At 38.5% G+C, this 24,730-nt stretch overlaps 2 protein-coding genes across 2 annotated transcripts in view; one reads left to right on the top strand and one right to left on the bottom strand.

Annotated features, from left to right (window-relative positions):
• Positions 1–14,519, top strand: part of RAD9B (RAD9 checkpoint clamp component B) — a gene marked incomplete at its 3' end in the record, with an annotated part of 30,868 nt that extends 16,349 nt beyond the window's left edge. The window contains exons 6-11 of the mRNA XM_082853034.1: positions 1,604–1,710; positions 4,936–5,042; positions 5,128–5,192; positions 5,748–5,870; positions 7,047–7,284; positions 14,391–14,519. Coding sequence (XP_082709160.1) covers positions 1,604–1,710; positions 4,936–5,042; positions 5,128–5,192; positions 5,748–5,870; positions 7,047–7,284; positions 14,391–14,519 — 769 coding nt within the window. The remainder of the gene's footprint in view (positions 1–1,603; positions 1,711–4,935; positions 5,043–5,127; positions 5,193–5,747; positions 5,871–7,046; positions 7,285–14,390) is intronic.
• Positions 14,520–16,666: 2,147 nt separating this feature from the next.
• PPTC7 (protein phosphatase targeting COQ7) overlaps positions 16,667–24,730 on the bottom strand; it is a 38,982-nt gene continuing 30,918 nt past the window's right edge. The window contains exons 4-6 of the mRNA XM_082853465.1: positions 23,211–23,334; positions 21,540–21,669; positions 16,667–20,444 (exon numbers count right to left, since the gene is read on the bottom strand). Coding sequence (XP_082709591.1) covers positions 20,386–20,444; positions 21,540–21,669; positions 23,211–23,334 — 313 coding nt within the window. The 3' untranslated portion in view covers positions 16,667–20,385. The remainder of the gene's footprint in view (positions 20,445–21,539; positions 21,670–23,210; positions 23,335–24,730) is intronic.

The following is a 24,730-nucleotide window of genomic DNA, read 5'->3' as shown; positions in this document are numbered from 1 at the left end:
AAAAGTTTCCAGATTAATTTGGTAGGTGTTCCTGACATTTTGGCATTGAGAAACTCTGCTAATCTAATGTCTATTAGCAGGTTAACACTAACATTACAGAAATTCTAAGAATCTCATTTTTATCTGACCTCACCTCAATTTAAAAAATAGGCCAGGGCTTCCCTGGTGGCACAATGGTTAAGAATCCGCCTGCCAGTGCAGGGGACATGGGTTTGAGCCCTGGTCCGGGAAGATCCCACATGCTGTGGAGCAGCTAAGCCCCTGTAACACAGCTACTGAGCCTGCGTTCTAGAGACCGTGAGCCACAACCACTGAGCCCACGTGCCACAACTACTGAAGCCCACGTGCCTAGCCCGTGCTTCGCAACAAGATAAGCCACCACAATGAGAAGTCCGCGCACCACAACGAAGAGTAGCCCTGGCTCGCCGCAACTAGAGAAAGCCTGTGCGCAGCAATGAAGAACAAAACAAAATAAACAAAAAATAGGCCAGAACTTTTAATGCAATAATAAAAAGATAATAAGTAACCTAACTAAAAAATGGGCAAAGGATTTGAATGGACATTTTTCCAAAGAACGTATGCAAATGGCCAAGAAGCACATGAAAAGGATGATCACCACCATTTGTTGTTAGGGAAATGCAAATCAAACAATTTTAAATCTGTGAATTGTGTAGAACGTGAGTTATATCTCAATAAAGGTGTTTTTAAAAAGCGAGCCCAGGGCTTCCCTGGTGGCGCAGTGGTTGAGAGTCCGCCTGACGATGCAGGGTACACGGGTTTGTGCCCCGGTGCGGGAAGATCCCACATGCCGCGGAGCGGCTGGCCCGTGAGCCATGGCCGCTGAGCCAGCGCGTCCGCAGCCTGTGCTCCACAACGGGAGAGGCCACAACAGTGAGAGGCCCGCGTACTGCAAAAAAAAAAAAAAAAAGGGAGCCCAGGATGAAAGGACATTTGGGATGTCAGGACAACCTTGAAAGAAATAGTTAATAATCTAGGACAAGTGACAAAGGGAAAGAGAATACAGGCAGCAGACTGCTTGTAAACCTCTACCCCTCGACTGCGTCTCCGGCATAGTTCACCCCACTTCTGTTTGAACATCTCCATTTTCTACTATCTCCCTTAGGAGTATGATCCCAGGTCATTTTTGTTAAAAAATGTATTGGGGATGTGAAAGCATAGCATTAAAGATATTTTATTCTAGTGTTTGGTTTATTCTGCAGTTTTCACATGTTTTACTTAGAATATATTTTGCTATTCTCTTGGCCTTCAAATGATGTTGTAATTCTTTCTTTTTTTTTGGCTGCAGCCGAGCGGCTTTCAGAATCTTAGTTCCCTGACCAAGGATTGATCCCAGCCCCCATCAGTGAAAGCGCCGGGTCCTAACCACTGGACCGCCAGGGGATTCCTAATGTTGTAATTTTAAGATATACTAAAACTATACCAGCTCATATAGAAGAATGAAGATAGGTCTTTTGGGTAGATTTTTCTAAATCCAGGACAATTAACCTATTTATTTCCAGGTTAAAGATGAGTCCCATTTAATATGATAATTTCTTTCTGTTTGTTCTTCAAATAATGTACTACTGTTCCTTACATTTTATAGAGTGCTTGCTGAGGCAACTGTTCTTTTTACATCGAGTCAAGAGGAAGTTACTCTTGCTGTTACTCCACTGAACGTTTGCATTAAGAGTTCTAATGAGGAATCAATGGGTAAGGATTATATCTGTCACTGTGCTTTGATGGAATATTACTTCCTGGCTTTCCTGATAACTGTACGGTTATACAGTAAATATTAGTGACATAATACTTTTTCTTGTCTAAAAGGCAGTAAAATGTAGAAAGATCATTAAAATTTTTAAGAAACCTGAGAAATTTGTCACAATCAGTAATTAAAATACTTGGCTTTGAAATTCAGATTGTTTTATAATTAGGAGAATGGGACTTCTCTGGTTGCACAGTGGTTAAGAACCACTGGGCCAATGCAGGGGACACAGGTTCGAGCCCTGGTCCGGGAAGATCCTACACGCCACAGAGCAACTAACCCATGAGCCACAACTACTGAGCCCGAGTGCCACAACTACTGAAGCCCGCATGCCTAGAGCCTGTGCTCCGCAACAAAGAGAAGCCACCGCAATGAGAAACCTGTGCACCATGAGGAAGAGTAGCCCCTGCTCTCCGCAACTAGAGAAAGCCTGCACGCAGCAATGAAGACCCAACACAGCCAAAAATAAATAAATAAATAAATGTATTAAAAAAATAAAATTAGAATGGTTACTGAGAAAAATATTTTTTCAGTTAAAATTTTAAGGTCTATTTCTCATCCTTTGTATTTAGCATAAAGAAAAATTAAGAGGCCAGCAATCCAGTTGAGATGATCTTTGACCACATAAAAAGGAAAAGTAACTTTAAGTTAGAAATGTAAGATATTCCAGATGGCAAATATATAGGACAGAAAATATGAATATTTCTTAATGAATGAAATATTATTTTTTATAAATTTATTTATTTTATTTTGGGCGCGGGCTCTAGGTGCGTGGGCTTCAGTAGTTGCGGCACGTGGGCTCAGTAGTTGTGGCTGGCGGGCTCTAGAGCACAGGCTCAGTAGTTGTGGTGCACGGGCTTAGTTGATCCGCAGCATGTGGGACCTTCCTGGACCAGGGCTCAAACCCATGTCCTCTGCATTGGCAGGCAGATTCTTAACCACTGCACCACCAGGGATGCCCCAAAGTGAATATTAAGTCAGCTCTTCTAAGAGTTATACAGATGGAATGGAGAAACTAAAGCATGATTAAGTCAGGAGTTTTGCTATTAAGGAAATTTACTAGGGTATTATGGACACCACTTGTCTGAGACTCTTTGACCTTGGATTTTTTTTTTTTTTTTGGTGATAGCAGTAAAGAAAGAACACAAAGGAAGAAATATTATTTTGAAGTGAAAAACCAGTATAACCAGGGCTTAAGTTGGGTCAGACGACTTTGCAGGGTCTAGTTTGTGCCAGGTTCTGTTCTAAATGGTTTACATTTCTGAATCCATTTGATCTTTGTAACAAGTCTGTGATGTAAGTACTATTAGTATACATTTTCTATATGAAGAATATGAAGCACAGAGAAACTAAGTGACTTGCCTGCTGTCACATAGTTAATAAGTGGTGGATTATAATCTGAATATAGACTGTCAGGCTCCAGGGCTTAGTCTCATTACCACTGTGCTCTTATTGCTTCTCTCAAAGTCCCATCTAGCATTCTGTTTTGGCACTCAGGGGTGCATGATCTGGAAAATATATGCTTGGCTAGTGAAAGGGTCTGTTTTATATTCATAATGCCATCTCTGAATAAATGGCCATTTATTCAGACACTGTCCCTTGTAAGAAGCTTTCTAATGAGTAGTTATAGTTATGGTTGACTGGGGACCCAATTGTTTAACTTTATTATTGAACTTACTGTACGCCAGCACACTGGGAGTGACATGAGCCTTCTTTTTTTTAAATTAATTTTTTTAATATTCTGTTTCATATTCTTTTCCATTATGGTTTATTACAGGATACTGAACATTCCCTGTGCTATACAGTAGGACCTTGTTGTTTATCCATTCTCTATATAATAGTTTCCATATTCTAGTCCCAATCTCCCAATCCAGTGACACCCCCCCACCCCGCCGCCCCCAGCAAACACAAGTCATGACATGAGCCTTCTTGACTGAGATGAAGGTATTTGTAAGGTATTGTTTGGTCCTTTTAAAATATATATACCATTTCTCCTTTGTTCTTACACTTACATAATTCATGTTCATTGAAGAAAATTAAAAACACATAAAAAGCACTAATAAAGTCACCTGAAATCCCACTGTCTAGAGACAAGTACTCAATAGTTTGGTTCATCTCTTTCTATATACCTTAGATCTGACAACAGGAGATTGGTCTAGTGAAATACTATGAAGCTATTAAAAGTAGTCTTGGGAGTTCCCTGGTGGCCTAATGGTTAGGGTCCGGTGCTTTCGCTGCTGTGGCCTGGGTCCAAGCCCTGGTCGGGAAACTGAGATCCTGCAAGCCATGTGGCGTGGCCAAAAAAAAAAAAAGAAGTCTTGTGTTTGTGTATATATACATTTCTTTCTCTCTGGGTGTGTATGTCAAAGATGTTTATTGAAGTTAGTTTTGTAGTGGAAAACACAAAACACACATAAATAATTAGGAAAATGTACTTATTGACATGGAAAAATAGTCAGGATACATTATTGAATAGATTATAAAATGGTATGCATAGTATCATCATATTTTCATTTTAAAAAATGCACATAAAAGTTTAATAAAATATTAGAGAACAAAATTCAACACCTCTGGGGGGAAAAAAATTCAACACCTCTGTTATTGTCTGTCTTTTGGACGATAGCCATCCTAGTGGGTGTGAAGTGTTGTCTTATTGTGGTTTTGGTTTTCATTTCTCTAGCAACTAATGATGTTGAGTATCTTTTTTTGTGTTCTTATTGCTTATTTGTATATCTTCTTTGGAGAAATGTCTGTTCACATCCCTTATTTTTCACTTGAGTTATTTGTCTTTTTATTTTTCTCCCGTTTTCATATATATGATTTCAAATATTTTCTCCCATTCTAAGTTGATTTTTACTTTTTTTTTTTTGGCTGCCCTGTGTGGCTTGTGGGATTGAAGAAGTGGAGGCTGCCAGTCTCTTAAGGCCTGGGCCCAGACCAGAAACTAGCACCAGGTCACTCCACCATATCCTATTGGTGAGAGCAGACGAAGAGCCCACTCACCCCAGATTCAAGGGGAGGGGACATAGACATAGACCCCACCTCTCAATGAAGGAATGTCAGAGAATTTGTGGCTATTTTTAACTTATCACTTATGCTTTATTTTCTTATCAAAATTTAACAAATACCACTGGAACTAATTTTATTCTTTACTTTCCTATAACATTGAGCAGATTTGACCAATTCTGTATACAGTGAGATGTTTGTTGGGCCAGATGAGTTTGACTTCTATCAAATTGGAGTCAACACTGAAATAACATTTTGCTTCAAAGAACTGAAGGTAAACCAAAATTTGTGTCCAATTAGAATTATCAATGGCAATTTTTAATAAAGATTTCACATTTTTCCCCTTTTTTTCCTTTCAGGGAATGCTGACATTTTCAGAAGCTACACATGCTCCTATAGCCATTCATTTTGATTTTCCTGGGAAGTAGGTCCTTGGGAAATTTCTGAGTTTGTTTCTTTTTCTTTTGTCATACATTAATAATAAAACCCTTTGGTTCACTTTGAAATTAATTCACACCTCAGGAATTCCTTAACTTTACTAGCAACACTTATCAAACTAAAATTTTGAAAGATGTCATAACCTAGAGTTCTTTTTATTGGTAACTTGATTTAGAAAGATATATTATTCTGAAGAGTAAAAACATTTATAAACTTGACATACTGAATAAATTGCCAAATTAGAAAATTATACATGGCTTAAACAAGTTAAATCTCTATGAAACTACGGTACTTTATATGATATTTCAGAACTAAAATTTCAGAGAGATTGGGCTAGGATGAATGTGTTTTATGAAATTGGATGTGATGATTTCTAAGGACACTTTTAGTTCTTAGGACTGTCTCGATTTGTGAAAAGACAAGACTTTTACTGTTTCTTTTTACTCCAAAATTATCATTTTTAAATGTTTTCCCAATGTCCATCAGAAAATGAGTGTGAGTGTGATGAGTGTGATGTTTGCTCTTACTTTGCCTTTTTTAGACCCATGGCTTTAAGTATTGATGATATGTTATTGGAAGCCAACTTTATTTTGGCTACATTAGCTGATGAGCCAAGTAGAGCATCTTCTCCACAATCACTGTGTCTTTCACAAAAACGAAAAAGGTAAGGCCATGTTTTAATGTCTTTATTGGTTGGGATAAAGCCATTGCAGTCTTATTCTGAAATAATTCAATGGCATTCATTTAGGAAACAATTGAGGATGAAAACATTAGAAGATCAGAAATTTTAACTGAATCAGGAAAGCTCCAGGAAGACCTAACTGTAACAGAGAAATATCACCCATCTTTCACTAGATATTTGCTTTTTCTCTTATGATCACAATTTAACAGGACTGCCTGGTTTATCTTTGTCGTTACCTAAAACTCATTTCCATTTTCAGTAGTTATTTTTTAGGAGTGATATAGTGTTAAGGTTCACAGGAAAGTTTGTATTCACTACCCAGAACTCTCTTTCTTAGAGAGAGAAACAGCCATTGCTTTTCTTTCTTTTTTTCCTTTTGTCTCTCTTTCTTTTTTTTTTTTTTTTTTTTTAATTTCAGCTGCGCTGCGTGGCTTGAGGGATCTCAGTTCCCCGACCAGGGATTGAACCTGGGCCACGGCAGTGAAAGCACCGGATCCTAACTGCTGGACCACCAGGGAGTTCCCCCTTTTGTCTCTTAATAACTTTTTTTTTGGTGGAAGGTGCTTCATTGTAAAAGTAACATAAACTTACTATGGGAAATTTGGAAAATGCAGGAAAGTACAAAGAATAAATTAAAAAACACCGACAATTTTACCATCTAGTGATAGCCACTGTTAATATTTGGCACACTGTGTTTTCTTTCAGACTTTTAATTTTGCATACAGTTGCATTTTAAAACAAGATTGGGCCATATAGCATATGTAGTTTTGTATTCTGTTTTTTCCCACAAAATATTATATTGTGAACATTTTCCAGTATTGTTGATAATAACTTGGAAACATGATTTTTAATGACTCTATACAATTTTATCATACAGATATACTGTAATTTATTTGACATTTTTCTAACTTCGCCCTATTACCGTGTCACAAGATTGTCTCATATACATTGGGTTGTTTTACTGAAAAATCTGAATCTGTCAAGAGAATTTCTAAATAATCATGTATGTAAATCTTAACTTTCAACAATTAGTTCAATGTTATTTCAGTATATTCCCTAAACCAGTGTTATTGTCATCCCACATTGATCCATTAGTTATATAAAAATATATCTTTCAAAGTAAACAGTTCATTCCTTTAATCTCTATTAATACCTCAGGTCAGAGCTGATACATTCAAATTCAGAGGCTGGTAAAAATGTAACCAGCAAGGACGCAGAGTATATCTCGAGAAAAGCAGTACCCAAAAGGCTTTATTCTGAGACTCGCACGAAAGTCTCTTCATTGGAAAACCGTGGCAGCCCATTAACGGAAAGAGCGAACAGAGACATTAGTGAAGTACCAGAAAGCAGTGTCAGTGACACGGAGGAAGTGCCAGGATCTTCACATCTCAGGAAGGTAAAAGAAAAACACTGAGACACAACTGCATCTCAGTCAAGAACTCTCGTCATCCGTCTCCCTTTGCAATCTCCCTGCCTCAGCCCACCCCCAATATCCGGAAAATTAATTTTATTATTTTTTGCTAGGGGAGAGGTGAAACCAGTCTGACATGGAGAAAAGGCTGATTTACAGAATGTCAATACAAAATAGTTAAATTGCTCATTGAGTAATTCTAACAAAGTATATTCAAATAGAAATTTGAGTCACTTGTTTTAAAGAATAAATTATGATTTCTTACAGCATACTTATCTTTGAATACAAATAATATGCTAAAGTCATATACTTTGCTTTCTAAAATACATGTCCTTCTAATTTTATTTTTCAGGTTTGGTTGGGAAATCCTTTATTCATGGTAGTAAAAATGTAAACTTCATCACAACAAACATCACAAATTCCTTCATAGTGGTGTCCCAGTTAAGAACATAATTATGTTACCAACATTTTACTAGATGGATGATAAACTTCACAAAATGCTATAGTGTTAAACCTTAAGAAATCCACTGAAGATAAACATAATTTATTAGAAGTATCAAATAATGATAGTCCCTGTTTTACATGTTTATATTGATGTTTTATTCAAGCTTGTTTTGCTGTTGTTATTATTATTGGTTTGGAAATATGAGTTTCTTAGAGTTAGAAATAACTCTAAGGAGAAATAATGTTACTAAAAGTCACTACTTACACTGTATGAAGACTTTTAGGGTAGTAAAATTGGATAGTAAACTCCACTTATTATTCAGTTTGATGCCTCAGTGTTTACTGAATACCTGTTATATGCCTGGCACTTACGGCAATTTTCTCTTCTCATGAATTACTAGCTTGGCCATAAAGTGAAAATTGAAATCTGTCTTTTCATTATATAGAAACATTTTCCTCGTCCTGTTTTTTGGTCACACATATTGTGCTTACTTTTTCGCAGGCAGCAACAGGAATACATTTTCCTGCTGCTTCACCTCCCTGAAATCCTCTAAGATTGCCAATTTCCTCACTAGGGAAAGTGACATTTAGAGCTGTAAGCTCCATGAGTACCATTACAGCACTCTTTTCTTCAAATTTCCTATCATGTCACTTAAATTCTAAAAAGAAAGTTCTATTTTTAAAGGGAATTATTTGCCTTAACTCCTGCAAAAATGAAATTACATTATGGGTAAATAATTTAGACCATTATCATCTTCTATATGAACTACGGTGGGCCTTCTGATTGACCTCCATGCCTCCATTCTCCTCCACTCTGGTTTCCTCCACAGTGTACCAGAAGATTCTTTTGAGACCTTATATTTACAATGAGGTATAGGACTCCAGAGCACTGGCTCTAGAGTTTCTGGGTTGGAATCTCTGTCTTGCCACTTATTAGCTGTGTAACTTGGATAAGTTACTTATCTTTGCTTCAGTTTTCTTTCTGTTAGTAAAATGGGAATAATAATAATGCTACCCAATTGAATTGTTGTGAAAATTAATTGGGCTAATACATGGAGCTGGCACATGGTCAGGGCTCATTAAATGTTAGTTATTGTTATACATCACTCTCCTGCTTTTATTGTCTCTTGGATCATTCTGCTTCGCCCATAGGATTTCACCTAAACCCCTTGGAATGGCATTCAGGGACTTTCCCTAGGTTATTTAATAAAATCTTCTCATTTCCTCCCCTGAGGTCCAGTTCCAGCCCTTCAGAGTATGTTTTAATGTCTGGTAGAGTTAGTATCCCTTTGTAGATTTAGTCAGTTTTTCCTGGCTATTCCTGAATGTGTATTTTTTACTTGAACTTTAATATCAACTTATCTAGCTCCAGAAAAAGTCTGTTGGTATTTTTTTAATTGGGATTTCCTTAAATTTCTGTTAACTTGGGGATGTTAAGAGACACCTTTATGATGCTGAGTCATTCTATCCAAACACAGGCAATATATTTCCACTTGTTAGGTCTACTTTTGTGTCTCTCAGGAGTGTCTTAAAATGTTTCTCATATACATTTACACATTTAAGTTTATTCCTAAGTAATTTAACCTTTTATATTGCTATTGTAAATAGTTTTCTCTACCATTATGTTTTCTGACTGCCTATTGTTTGCGTATATGAAGGCTACTGTTTTTTTTGTGTTAATTTTATATCCTACTACCCTGATGAATTATTTTATTGTTTCCATTAGTTTTATCATTGATTCTCTCAGGGTTTCCAGACATGCTATACATCATTTTTATATAGAGATAGTTTCATTTCTTCTTTAATCTCTCCAACTGACTCTTTTGTTCAGTTGTATTAGCACATAATCTCTAGTACAACATTAACAGTGGAGAGAGTGGGCATGCTTGCTTAGTTCCTGATCTTAGTGGAAACATTCAGCAAATGCTTTTGTGTCCTACTTTTGTTCATACTATTGCTCCTACAGTCTGGGGTGATAGTATTCCTTTTTTCATCGTTCAAACCCCTACCCACCCTTCAAAGCCCAGCTCAAGTGATATGTCTCTTTTTGAAGTCTTCTCATTCTAATCAAATCATTTTGTTTGCTTTATTCATTTTTAATGTCATGTAATAATTTAATAAATATGCTTGTTACTCCACTAGGTAGATTGTGAGCTCATCAAGGGCAGGCCTGAGTCTTACTCATCTCTGTATTCCTAGTGCATAGCCAGTGGTTGGCAAACCTTCAGCCCCGGTTTGGGATAGCCTAAGAAAGTTTTTAAAATCCCTCAAGTAGTATCACAAAATTCCAAAATGAAATCAATTTTAATTCACCTTATTTAAAAAGATAAATAATATGGTAGTATTCTACTTTGGGAAAGGGGATTTTCAAAATTAAACTGTTGTAGAAGAGTATTACTATATTCTAATATTCAAATGACCAATATATTTTTCCATTGTTGATTTTCAATAAGTTATACACAGCTCTCAGGGGCACCAAAATGGGGGAAATATCTATATTATTATATTTTTAATTGAAGTATTATTGACCTACAACACTATGTTAGTTCTAGGTACAGAACATAATGATTTGATATTTCTATACATTACAAAATGATCACAATAAGTCAACAGCAAATTTAGGGCAGTTTTCAAAGACCAAAGTCACCATACAAAGTTATTATAATATTGTTGACTGTATTCCCCATGCTGTACATTTCATCCCCATCACTCATTTTGTAACTGGAAGCTTGTACCTCTTAATCTCCCTCACCTATTTCACTCATCCCCCCACACCCCTCCCCTCTGGCAACCACCTGTTTGTTTTTTGTATCTATGAGTCTGTTTCTGTTTTGTTATGTTTGTTCATTTGTTTTGCTTTTTAGATTCCATATATAAGTGAAATCACACTGTATTTGTCTTTCTCTGACTTATTTCACTGAACATAATACCTTCTAGGTCCATTGACGTTGTTGCAAATGGCAAGATTTTATTCTTTTTTGTGGCTGAGTGATATTCCACTGTGTACACACACCACATCTTCTTTATCCATTCCTCTATCGGTGGACACTTAGGTTGCTTCTGTATCTTGGCTATTATAAATAAGGCTGCAATGAACATAGGGGTGCAGATATCTTTTTGAATTAGCATTTTTGGTTTTTTTCTGAAAAATAGCCAGGAGAGGAATTGCTGGATTGTATGGTAGTTCTATTTTTAAGAGAATATGAATATTATTTTAAAATTTTTATAATAATTTATCTTCTTACCCAATTCGTATAGGATTTGGACTAATTCCAAGTTGTATGGCCATTCATAAACTTTCTCCATTAGAAGACTGTTATATACCAGGGAAAGGCTTGATCATCCAGCCATGAAAGATTTAAAGGCCAAAGAGTAGGTAGGGAAAAGAGGGGGTAGCAAATGACATTTACCTTAAGTCAGTGGCAAATTCAGGGCAGCTCTCAAAGTCCAAAGTAAACTAGTAGGTTTTTAGTTTAATATAGCACAGTAAGCATTATGAAGAGCTATTTGCACATGATATTATACATTGAAGAGACACAGATGCTATCATTAGGTCAATTCCAGCCTTTGGATCTTGACCTTGGTTAACACTAGACTCTTCAGAAGCAACTGAGACTATGCCTCCAATTAAAATCAAAGCCAGTGTATTAGTTTCCTATTGCTGCTATAAAAAATTACCACAAATTCAGTGGCTTAAGACAACACAAATTATCTTACAGTTCAGAAGTCCAAAATGGGTCTCACTGAGCTAAAATCAAGGTGTTGGCAAGGCTGCGTTCCTTTGCGGAGACTCTAGGGAAGAATCTGCTTTCTTGCCTTTCCTATCTTCTTGAGATCACCTGCATTCTTTGACTGTGGTTTCCTTCCAGCTTTAAAACCAGCAACGGCCAGTCAAGTCCTTTTCACATTGCTTCACTCTGATGCTGACTCTTCTCTGCTTTTCACATTTTTTTTTTTTTCGGTATGTGGGCCTCTCACTGTTGTGGCCTCTCCCATTGCGGAGCACAGGCTCCGGACGTGCAGGCTCAACGGCCATGGCTCACAGGCCCAGCCGCTCTGCGGCATGTGGGTTCTTCCCGGACCGGGGCACGAACCCGTGTCCCCTGCATCGGCAGGCAGACTCTCAACCACTGTGCCAACCAGGGGAGCCCTGCTTTTCACATTTAAGCATCCTTGTGAGTCCACTGGGCCCACCTGGATAGTCCAGGTCACTGATTAGCAACTTTATTCCATTTGCTACCTTAATTCCCTTTTGCCATGTGATATAACATATTCACAGGCTCCTGGGATTAAGACGTGGACATCTTTGGGGGTGCGGGCAGGCCATCATTCTGCCTACCACAGGCTATATCACAGCTAATTTGGGGTGTTTCATCTGGAGCAAGGGTTCAACAGCTGCTGTCAGAACTGCCCCATGCAGAGGGCATCTTCACCTTCTGATGTGTGAGGATGAGCCAAGAACAGGGATCATTCACTTATTCATTCTTGTTACCTACCATGCAACTCCCACAGGTATTTGTTGAAGGCCTTGTGTTGTAGATGTGGGGTATACAATGGTATGCAAAATAAACATGAAACATTCCTAAACTTGATTATAGACTAGGAGGGAGACAGACATTAAACAAATAGTCACATGACTAAATATTTGATAATTTTTAAAAACCTGTGGTAAGTTCAATAAAGGAAAAGTTTAAGGTGCTTTGAGAGGATTTAAGGTATGAACTGACCTAATCTAGGAGGTCAGAACGTCTTCTTTGAAATTGGTGTTTGAGCTGAACTAGAAAGGATAAGGTAGTAGGGGGGAGTTAAGTGGATGTGTGGCATGTGCAAAAGCCCCTGTGATGGAGGGAGTGTGCTGGTTTTAAGGAACTGGAGGATGACCAGTGTGGTTAGCAGGCAGATAGCCAGGGTGAAACAATGGCACAGGGTGAATGAAACTAGAGTAATTGCTGAGTGCCGATTCATGCCAGATGTAAACAGCCATGTAAACGGCCATATAAAGTACTGTGGCATTTAAAGTATTTGAAGGATTTTAACAGGGAGGGCTGCCAGAGTTGAATTTTGGAAAGATAACTTTAGTTGCAGCTACTATGTGCAGAATGGGATGCAGTGAGGCAAGAATGGAAGTTCAGTTGTGGCATCTGAGAGATGGTGATTCAGTAGCAATGGAGAGAAGTGGCCAAAGTAGACAGCTAATTGAGGAGGTGGAAGTAGCAGGACTCTGTGATGGATTGGTTATGGGGCTTAAGGGAAAAGGAGGTATCAAGGTCTGGAGCAACAGGTTCAATGCTCACTAAGATCATGCATTCTATTTTGGACATGTTAAGTGGCAGAAATCAAATAGGTAGTAGGATATACGAAGTTCAAATTCTGTGAGACTCCCTGGCATATACATATGTAGTAATTTCTGCCAGCAGTGTGAAAGAAAGTTCCTAGGGAGAGGGTGCAGGGGAGAATACTGCCATCATTTAAAGCAGTGGTTCTTAACCAGGGCCAGGGGACGTTGGGCAATGTCTGGAGACAATTCTGGATGTCACAATTCAGGAAGGAGGGTGCTACTGGCATCTAGTGGGCAGAGGCAAGGGATGCTGCTCAACACCCTCCCATGAGCAGGACAGCCCTCACAACAAAGAAGCACCAGGCCTCAAATGTCAGTAGTGTTACGGCTGAGAAACCCTGATTCAAAGGCTGGGTAGAAGAGGGCAAGCCAGCTGAAAAGTCTGAGAGCAACCAGGAGAATGCAGCATGAGGAAGGTTTGAGAAGAAAGTGTCAGAGTGACTATCAAGTGGGATGGAGACTGAAAATGGTCATTGGCTTAAGGATCTGGCAATTTTTGGTGACCATCTTGAGAAGTGCTTCTGTGTGAGGGTCAGGAGCTTTTTTAGATAGGACGGAAGAATAGGAGAATGAGAATATGGAGAAAGCAAGTGTAGACAACTCTACAGCAGAGGTAAGGATGGAGGGAGGAAGGGAATGAGGCTATTTATATATTTTAATGAGAGACATTTGATTATTTTAAAATGCTGACATTCTTATCCAGTAGAGGAGAGGCATGGGAGGGGCTGGGAGTCAGAGACAGGGAGAGAAGGACTGGCTCTAGTCAGTAGCTGCTTCTGTCGCAGTAGGAGGGAAAGAGGAGAAGATGGATGGAGTCGAGCAGGATGGCCTACAGTGTCTCCCTTTATCTCTGTCTCCCACAGCCTTAGTGTTAGTTTCTTTCTTTCTTTTTAAAATTAATTAATTAACTAATTTGGCTGTGCCGGGTCTTAGTTGCGGGATGCGAGATCTTTAGTTGCATTTGCTGCATGTGGGACCCAGTTCCCCGACCAGGGATTGAACCTGGGCCTCCTACACTGGGAGCGTGGAGTCCTAGCCACTGGACCACCAGGGAAGTCCCTGGTGTTAGTTTCAATGGCTCGGGCAGGGTAGTCAGAAGCAGACCACTGATTCCACACTGTGTGCATTTGGAGTCCAGGGAAGGGTTTTATTTTAGGATGTTTTGGGCCACTCAAGAAGGTTTTGGGTATTTCATGAACCATCACTATTAAAGTTAGGGAGACCACCTTGGCTGAGCTTCTGAAAAGGGGTATTTGATGAGCGCTAACTTGCTTTGAATAAACAGTACAGTTACTTTTTTCCCCTCCAGTTTTCTCGCATGTTCTTTGGAGCAGTTTCTTCTGACCAACAAGAACACTTCAACCACCCTTTCCACAGTCTGGCAACAGCAAGTGACAGTGAAGAGGACGTGAATAATGGCAGTTTTTCCACATTCTAACAATGATGGCTGAGCTGGCCCCCTACCCATTTACTGGCTCACTTGCACCTCAAACACATTTTCACACTTAAGCCTATGAAGATATTGTCTTGGACTTCCTTGAAATGGATAATGGGCTGCTAGTTTTCTAAACATCATCTTATACAACAACCATATCTAGAAATAGCTGCTTGTCAAGTAAATGTAATTTGCTTTAAATCCATTATGCTTCTTGGGAGGGAGAAGAGTTTTCTGTGCAGGGAAAAAGCTCATTAGAATTCTTCAATTCAGGGACTTCCCTGGTGGTGCAGTGGTTGAGAGTCCGCCTGTCAATGCAGGGGACATGGGTTCAAGCCCTGGTCTGGGAAGATCCCACATGCTGTGGAGCAACTAAGCCCGTGTGCCGCAACTACTGAGCCTGCACTCTAGAGCCCATGAGTCACAACTACTGAAGCCTGCGTGCCATGCTCCGCAACAAGAGAAGCCACCGCAATGAGAAGCCCGTGCACCACAACGAAGAGTAGCCCCTGCTCACCGCAACTAGAGAAAGCATGCGTGGAGCAATGAAAACCCAACACAGCCAAATAAATAAAATTTTAAAAAATAAAAAATAATTCTTCAATTCAGCGCACATTCACACTAGAGTTTTTAGCATTTTCTTTACCAGTTTTATAAAGGTATTTAAACTTTCTTTAGCAGCCATTTTGAGTGCATCAGTATGGCTTGTAGAGTTCAGGTATCTTCTGTGTTTGATTGCAAACATTTGAGTTTTGGTGCTTTCAGACATAGTAAAAAGTTATGCATGTAATACCATAACATTTTTGGTCTATTGCTTGCTATATTTTGTTAAGATTTTAAGTAAAAATATATGACTTTAAAATTTTGCAGTGTGATGCAGAAAAGAAGTGATGCCAAAAAATTATTTCTGTATTATCTGATATAGAACAGCAGCCTCCACTGCCAAGAAAGCCTGGGTTTGGAGGGGAATGAGATGGAAGATGAATGTCTCTGTTCTTTGCCTCTTTAAGAATTAGCTTCTTACCTGCACAGAATAAAAAATCTGGCACAGAAATATTGTTATATAACATCTTATGATGTGTGCCTCTCCCTCTCCCAAACCTGTTTAGAGTCAATTATAACCTGACAAACTAGACTTTTGTAACACCTTAATTGTTAAGCCTGTGAAACCATCAAATCACAAGGAAATGTTAATTGGCAAGCAATTGTGCTTTAGATTTTGTGAGGAATTAGTAAGACAAAGGTGGCTGAGTGGATTAGTAAACTTTAGAACTGTGAACAGAGTTCAAACTAAAACCAGAATGAGTTTGGCTCTTGTAGCTTGGTAATGAGCCATAGCTACCCACAATAACCTAATAAAAACTCAAGTTCATCCCAAAATGTTCCTCAGTGAATGAAACTGGGCTTTCATCAAGCTTTTTTTGGAAACTGGCAATGCCCACATAATTTCAGGTTGCAGGCTAAAGATTTATGTATCTTTTGCTTACACTGATGACTAACACTGAATTTCACATATTCCTAATAAATGCAGATGACTACACGGAGAACATTTATACCCGAGAGTAACTGTAGGTCTCCCTGCTGAGGATGAAGTTTCTGGTTCGCTCATTGAAATGGGCCAGGGCAGTTTCGGCTGTGAAGGCATCATCATCATCAGTAATCACCTAGATGCAGCACTGGTCTGTAAAAGACAGTTACACTGTCAAATTGTATATAGTTTGGATTTTAGAATTTGGATACAGAATGCTAAATTTAAATGACACCAGATTTTTGTTTGACTTCACATACCATTTAGAAGATGCAAAAGGCTTCTCAGCTGGGAAATCATCTATATGTTACATTCAATTATTAATCCAGTTTGACGAATTTTTGAGGAAGCTAAACTGATGTAGTAAATGAGCTGGTGAAAAAGAGCCTTAGTGAATAAACTAGTAAAAGGCAGAAATGATAGCTACAAAGTATGGAGTCACTGCTAGACTAAGAGGCTTGGAAATGAGGACCTGATAGGGACCAACAAAATCAATGTCAAGGGCCAGTGTCTTATTTTGTTACTACTCAAATTAAAAGGAGTACACAGATTAGTATAAATACTATATTTATTAAATATCTTTACAGTTTATTTAAATGTATTTACAGAACTATTCCTGCATAAGTTATACTTCAGACATCCAATTCAGGTCACTGCCTCTTGGGTAAGACAAATAATGATAGTCTCAACAGAAAAAAGCAGCTCATTAGTATACACAAATTCAGACTTGCTTCATTATTTAGCCATCTTTGCCACAAACTACCTGCTTACAGTTAAAATTTTGACATGGACACTGTCGATTTTTAGTTGAACTTCAATTTTGCAAAGAATTTAATTTTTTTAAACAATAGAATCCAAATGTTTTCTGTTTCACATTTTGTTTTATAAGCAGATTTTGGTTTTTTGATGTTGTAAAATTTGTTAAATGCAAAAATGTGATAGTTTCCAGGAAAATTGGATGCTGTAGCTTCTACCAAAGATAGCTGGTATAAGGTGACAAGGAACCATGAACTTAATCAGAAGTACAAACATTTACAGTTCTAGCCTATCTTGTTTACAATCTCCAAAACGCTCAAAACTGACTCAGTGAATTCCCACAATTACTGCCTTGTTACATGATGTGGTATGTTGGTGGTACTGAAGGCGGTACTGAAGGCTACTATTCTATCCAGAACGAATGCAACCGATGTGATAAGACACTCGCCCATCATGCAAAGCTCGAAATCTAGTTTCTAATCTAGTTACAGCCCAACTCCCAGACATGCACACCTGGAATGGATTCTTTTGTGATTTAGTACCCATCAACCATGTCAAGCCAGTACAGTAATTCAGGACAAGTAACTTGTTTTCCCCACCTCATTTCTTCTTTCAGTTTTTAGGAGCCTATGGACTCTACTGTGTATCCATTCGGTGAATTCTTTTTTGTGCGCAGGCAGCTTAAGTTCACAGGAAGAAATAAGGTTCTGATATGTTTAGAGTGCACACTTTAAAACAGAACAAAATAAAAATTTCAAGCATGTGATAAAAATATTGATTTTTATAATACAGTATTGCTTTATAAATATAGATGGAAAAGCTATAAACTTTACTGGTCTTTGGTGCATCCAGAGAGGGATAAATAATTTGCCATTTGTAAATTAGAAATCCAAATTCTCTTTTGTTATAAAAGTCCACTACGTGAGGCAAATGTATCAATATGTGTGTTTATACTGCTTGATTTAAAATACAATTAACACATCAAGTTCAGAATTAGACCCACCAAGTGGTATATCTCAGGCATACCCCACAAAGACTTGGGTCCTGTGACATGGAAAATTCCAGTATGGGTACTACACAGCCTCTGACCACTGACAGTGGAAGGAAAGTTACTTGTTAAGCAGCACTCCAACAGACCCCCACAGTCATAAAATTAAGTGCATAACACAAAAAGGGCAGGGGAAAAAAAGAGAAAATATTTTGTGTGCCAAATCTACAGGCCAGGTCCAAAGTCAGTTCCCCTGTGAAACTCAATTCTTGTCCCACTATTTTCAACATCCCTGGAACAAACACATTGTCAATTTCTAATGCTCATTTCTCAAAAAAGACTAAGTTGATTAAAAGAGTTGTGTAAAACACCACCATCAATCTACCTTTATGAAGACTGTTTGATGGGTTTAGATGAGTGCAGAGAAAGCCAGTGACGTGACCAGCACTGCTCTTACCTGGAATTAAATGTATGCATTGGAAAATTAATACAAAATATATCCAGATCATAAGGCTCCATACCTCTGACCAGAAATAATTAAAAACCCAACAAAAGAACTGAAGTTGTCAGCCCAAGTGTAAATGTATTCCTTCCAACAAAACCCTTCTGGATGCAACTTTCTTTACTTTTTAAATACACAGAGACTGCAAATAGTTTGTGCAAAATAAATACCCCGCCACTTGCCACTCATGCTTCTGTGTTTTATCACAGCACGATGGATTCTCATTATTTAAACAGAGTCTCTCTCCACCCCCCACCCCACCCCCCATCTCCTCTACCAAAGAATTCTGTTTTGTCAAGTTAGGGTAGTTAAGGCATTCTGACATGTAATTAAAGGTGATTCAAAATAGATATCTAACATTATGCCAATTTAGGAATAGTAGATAAATTACTGAACGGCTTACAAATGAATAACTCATTCTTATTATAAATGAAATGCCTGTTACAAGCATGATGCATTGAAATATAGTAATGACATGTACATGGTACATGTTAAACATTTTTAAATAAAACAAAAGCTTGACAGTTACTCAAATATACAGTACAAATTCACAAAACAAAATCTTTTAAAACAAGTTGAGGTAACCTCAAACATAAATTTTAATGCAATAAACCAGGGAGTAAGTATCTCCTTTAGAGAAAGAGACTTTCTATATTCTCAAGTAGATTCTCATTAGGTTTAATTGCATTCTCATCTATACACCAATGTTACCTGACATATATAAAACATGGCTTTAATTTAAGGATTTCTAAGTATATATATTTTTCTACGACGAAGTTAATGAAGGAAAAAAACTGACCCAAAAATATATATCTTTACAGCAGTCGACTTGTACACAAACCTTAAAAATAAGTTTGAATTTGCAGATAATGGAAAAACTGAATGTGGGGTAATTTTATAAGGAAACTATACACTGCAAGATGGCTATTCGGAAACTGTAAACATTAAGCTTGATTCAGAAACCCCTAAATTTCTGTGTAGGGCAAATGCAAATGTCATATCATCACTAGGAGTTTTCCTCGTGGACTCTTGTGCCACTGCCCACAGTGTTCTTTCCACATGGACTCCCTGAATTTGGTACATGCTCTATAGAAAGCAAGGCTACTAACAACAGGTCTGAGAGTGAGAAAAGGGGTATAGCGTGACCATCAAAGGCCAACAAAATTCAAAGTTAGAGCTGTTCCATTCTCAACCCATCAGGCCTATGGGCCTAAAGCTCCCACACAGGGGCATCATATCAGACAGCTGGGAGGAATTTCAGCTGTAACATTAAATTTGTAGGCTTTGAGGAATTTATAACCTTGAATAATATTTCCATTAAAAATTTTTGGTAAGGAGTCTCCCCAAACCCCCCTGCAGATCAGGCCACCAGCCTGTGATATGCAGTAACCAATAAACTGCTGAAACTTTCATCACAGGAGCACAATTAATCATCTTTTAAAAACCATGAAACATTTGCATACATAGAACTAAACTGAATTTTTCTTCCAACTTGTAACCAAAAAAAAGCTCCCCAGATCAAGATTTTGTAATCCAGAACAATGTTTTAGAGCAAGATTATAAGCCCCTGAAAAATAGGAGTTTATAATGAAAACATAAAGCCACACCCAATCATAACACAGACTGTATAGTACACGTGTAACATATCTTTTGATAATATATAACGTATGTTTCTAGTAGATGTACCATAACATACAATTTGTGTTAGACTTTTAAAATCCCTTTAACACATTCTAATTTTGAATTCACTTTACCAATATTACTCATTTTCAATACTTCAACTGTTTTTGAAAAGTAATAGACATTTTGGCTTTGAAAACCTCCATCCCATCATGGAAAGGACAATGTGAAGTGAAGGCCAATCTTCAAATCTTGATTCTCTTCAAATGTTGCTGGCAGATATGAGCTAGTGAATGACAGTAGTGGTTCTCAACAAAGATCTCAATGGGGTCTCAAAAAGACAGGCAAAAGGCTTACATCACTGGCCACTGAGATCAGTAGCAAAGAAACATGGTCCTGCCAGCAGGATCAGCACACACGGTAGGGGAGAATTTGGGATGATGAAAGGAGAGGCAGGAGTTGACACCTAGGTGAGTCAGTCTGTATACTCAGCCACTATTGAGAGAAGGACAGTGATGTCATCTGGCTTTCCACCTAAAATGAAAATGAAAACGTATTTATATATTTTAAAAGGAAAAGTCAATAAAAAATGTAAGCCTAAATAAATAAGTACTAGGAAACAAATACTGGTATTTCAGGCAGGTTTGGTTTGTCAATATACTCTGGCAGAAAAAAGGAAAAAAAACATTTGATAAATAGTTAAAACGCACCAAGAAATTACATGTAATTTAATTGAAGCTTTTAAAAAAAAACCTTCCCTGCTCCTTTACAACAGCTCTGTTAAAATGGCCACCACCACATCCTCTGTTTATAGCAATCATAATAAAGACAAAATGTGGCTAAGATTAATTCTGCCTGACAAGAAAGTTACATGTTATACCCACAATCCTAATTTGGACAAACATATCCAATGTTTTGAAACTAGTAATAGTCTTGTATTCTAATCTGGCAATCAGCTATGGCATGTGCTTTTTTCTATTTGAATATTTCCTGGACAGCTAAGAAATGCTTTACATATCATAAGATTCTACCAGCAAGAAACTGACCAACTCTGCTAGTTCTGATATGCTAGTACCAACATGTCATCTGAGCTCCAAGACTCAGCTACTTGGCCTGCTCCCAAAGTTACATATCGCTCAGTAGATAGGAAGACTCTTTAGGCAAGGACAGTCTAACATTACTTCCATCTTCAAAACCTGCCATGGCAATTTGGCAGGCAAATACTGTCAATGAGTCCCACAAAGCCAGAGGAAGGGAGAAGTGAAATGTCAGACTCATGAAGGGCAGAATGTTTAAACTGTTAGGAATGTCCAGGCAGAGCTCGGAGGCTTTTGGGGCTCAGGTCCAAGCAGTGCAGTGGCAGCAATAAAGGGCTTCAGGTTCCACCTGCCTCTGCAGCCAATTAAATTCAGTTCTGAAGGGCACCTCTGTGGGGAACACATGATGACATGCACTTGCTCTGTCCTTCAGTGTTACAGCCTGCTGACCTTGCTCCCACGGGCTCACAGCTGGGAGAGGGCACCTCAGCAGTCTCACCCCAGTGCTGTAGTTTGCCTCACCCACAGCCCAGAATGCTCCCATCCTCTATGTCCCCAGTTAGTCCCTATGACCTTCCTAAGGAATGCTTACCTCTCACATTCAATCCATTGTCACATGCAAACTGTGCAAAAGGTGACATATAATTTGGGTCATAGGCCAGCTCATGAGCTTGCTCAGCAATGCTTCTTGCCGTCTGTTGTATACTCTCATAATTTGAATTCTAATATGAAAACATGAGGGAGTTATTTTTACCATAATGCCTCACATGATTTCTGCACACAGTAAACATCACTTGCAAGCATCGCTTTTTAAGACAGTAACATTTATCTAATCATAGTTTCCACCACTTAAGTTTTATTCCAGTTAGAGAAGACAATGAAACATTATACCTCAACTAAAATGAATGAGATCACCAGTGCTGCCTGCATAAAGATGTCAATTAGAAAGTCCTTTGCATGGACTTGGGTCCTGAAGTTTGAATTTTCTTTCTTTTTTTTTTGGCCGCGCCATGCGGCATGTGGGATCTTGGTTCCCTGACCAGGGATCAAACCCACACCCCGTGCGGTGGAAGTGTGGAGTCTTAACCACTGGACCACCAGGGAAGTCCCTTGAATTTTCATATTTGTTTTTTTTTTCCCACTTGAAATTCTTAAGGCATTCTTGCTAAAATGGGATGGGGTTGAATGGGCGGATTTTGATAGCACTTCAGGATGACCTCAAAAGCTTCCTTGCTTGGGAATGCCCCCCTGGCCAAGCACAGTGTGCTCTCCAAGTAAGGGCTGCCAGTTGCCCTACTGAAAATCCCTCTCTATTCTGTATTCCTTCACCTTGCTTTATTTTTCTTCTTCTTATTTACCACCACCATTATAGCTATTCTTTCTTTCTCTGTATTATCTGTCTTCCTCCACTAGAATGTAAGCTCCATAAGGGCAGGGAATGTGTCATTTCTGCTTGTCATTCTGTTACCACACAGAGCACAGTGCCAGCACGTGTAAGCGCCTGACCTTTACTAGGCCCCACAGACAAGGCGTAGTGCTAAGGGTTTCTAATGCATGGTCTTGGTTTATCCTTACCAAAACCCTACAAAACAGGCCTTTTGTACCACTCCACCATTTTACAGGTGAGGAAAATACTGCTTAAAAAGTTTAGAAACTTACTCAAAGTCATACTGGTTAGTGGTAAAAACATGAGAAAAGACTAATTTTCCCCAGAGTCAGTACTTTACAAAGCCAGGAGAATATGCAGACTGGTTTTCACTTCCTTCCACTCTCTGTATGGGCCAAATCTGAACAGATTCTTTACTGATGACAGCTCAGATCACATCTAGGCCCCCAGCTGCCTGCTGCCCTTGGCTGCTGCCTTGGCTGGCTCTGGTATGATGATTTCCTATCTTTCCCAGCCTGAACACCTGCTGAGTTTGCTAGGAGAATAAAAAGTGAAAAAGACAACCAGCAACTAACACCATTAAAATACCAAAATACCATTAAAAACACAAACAAGAACTCGCCCATCTGGACTTTTCCTACCTTTACCACCCTACTAAATAAAGGCTTGGATGAGAAGCCTCTTTTCCCTTCAAGTTCTCCAACTGTGAATATTTCTATCTACAACTGTTTCAAAGATTAGAACCATTTTTATTTTCCTAAATTCACAAAATAGTCCTTTCCAAAACTACAAAAAGAGATAATGCAATTGAATTAATAAAAATCAGCTGCCCAGAGAGGGTCACTGTTTCCAAAGGCCAACCTTTGAATTAATTACCTTTAACTTTTTTAGCTCCTGAAGGATCATATAATCAGGCATGTTGTCAAAGAGTCCATCTGTCGCCGTCAGGATAATGTCTCCTAACTGGACATCAAAAGATGTGCTATCAGCGGCATCCGGGCTGTGACAAGGACAGCGTAGGGACAAAGTTAACAGAGCCTTTTAGAGATAACTGTTAAAAGTTTGCAATGGGAATGATGCTACAATGTAATGAGGCTTTAAGGAAAACTAATATATAGTAGCAGTCAATAATAAAAACCACCATTCTGAAATTTCTAACCTTGAAAAAAATTAACTGAAAACTCTGATACAAATATTTCAAAAGCTTAACTAAAACTATCAAGTAAAACTGAATTTGATGATTAGTCTCATGTGGTTTAAAAGGCGGAAGGGTTCTTTTCTGAGTCAGACACTAAAATGCCTCTAAAATCCTGGTGGAAATGAGTCTTTGTTTCCTAATTCTTTAGAGCCAAATTCCATCCTCTCTTATTCACTTTCCACTCATCAGTTTCCCTGCAGGCTTGAATTTGGCTCTCAGGAGGCTGTGTTATAGTGGAATAACTGAGCACTATGGAGGAGAGCATGCAAATCCTATAAGAATTAATTCATATGAAATGCCTGCAATGGTATTTCTTACTATAATACTAGTAATTACTAGTATATTACTAGTAATACCAAATTAGTATTACTAAGTCATACTTACTCTGGTAGAGTAAGGACTGTGTGTCTCCCAGGGTTTACAAAGTGCTCATCATGTACAGGTTACTTATTTATTAGTGTGCCTGGCACACAGTAGGTCTTCAAGTAATATCTAATGAATGGAAGAAACAAAGTAACTGACCCTCCAAACTGGGGAAAAACTCATTACTATATTGTTAATGAAGAGAAGAAGGTACTGTGTGTGTGTGTGTGTGTGTGTGTGTGTGTGTGTGTGTGTGTGTGTGTGTGTGAGAGAGAGAGAGAGAGAGAGAGAGAGAGAGAGAGAGAGAGAGAGAGAGAGAGAGAGAGAGAGAGAGACGCTTCTATATGCAGAGAATAAATCTGGCAGTGGCTGCCTCTGAGGACAGAATGTGTGGATGGGGTAGGGACAGAAGCTTGATTTTTCACTACATGTTTTTGTGTAAAACTTTTAAAAAGATATAAGAAAACAGATATAAGAATGGGGGGTGGGGGGAACCACAGGTGGGAAGAAGAGAAAATATATTCAAAGAGTTAATGGTCCCCTCAGAGGCTGGTTCTCAGCCATTTCCAAAGGCCAGCTCCACTGCTTCCAAGCCTCCAAGGTGAGGAAAAGGTGAGATATCTGATAATCTACCTTCACTTGTAATTAGGGAACAAGAGCCAGGAAAAAATTCATACACTGACCCAGAATATGGAGACAGAACCAAAGCACCCTAAGCTTGATTAAAAACAAAAAAAAAACAAAGAAAAAACTTGTGTAAGTGACATGTTATAAAATTTGCAAAAAGAAAACATAAAAACAAACAGCCCACCCATGCCTGCTGGGGATTTACGCA

Source organism: Leucopleurus acutus (genome assembly GCF_964270905.1).
Source record: "Leucopleurus acutus genome assembly, chromosome: 13".
NCBI classification, from domain to species: Eukaryota; Metazoa; Chordata; class Mammalia; order Artiodactyla; family Delphinidae; genus Leucopleurus; species Leucopleurus acutus.
This window is presented reverse-complemented; position numbering and strand designations above follow the sequence as displayed.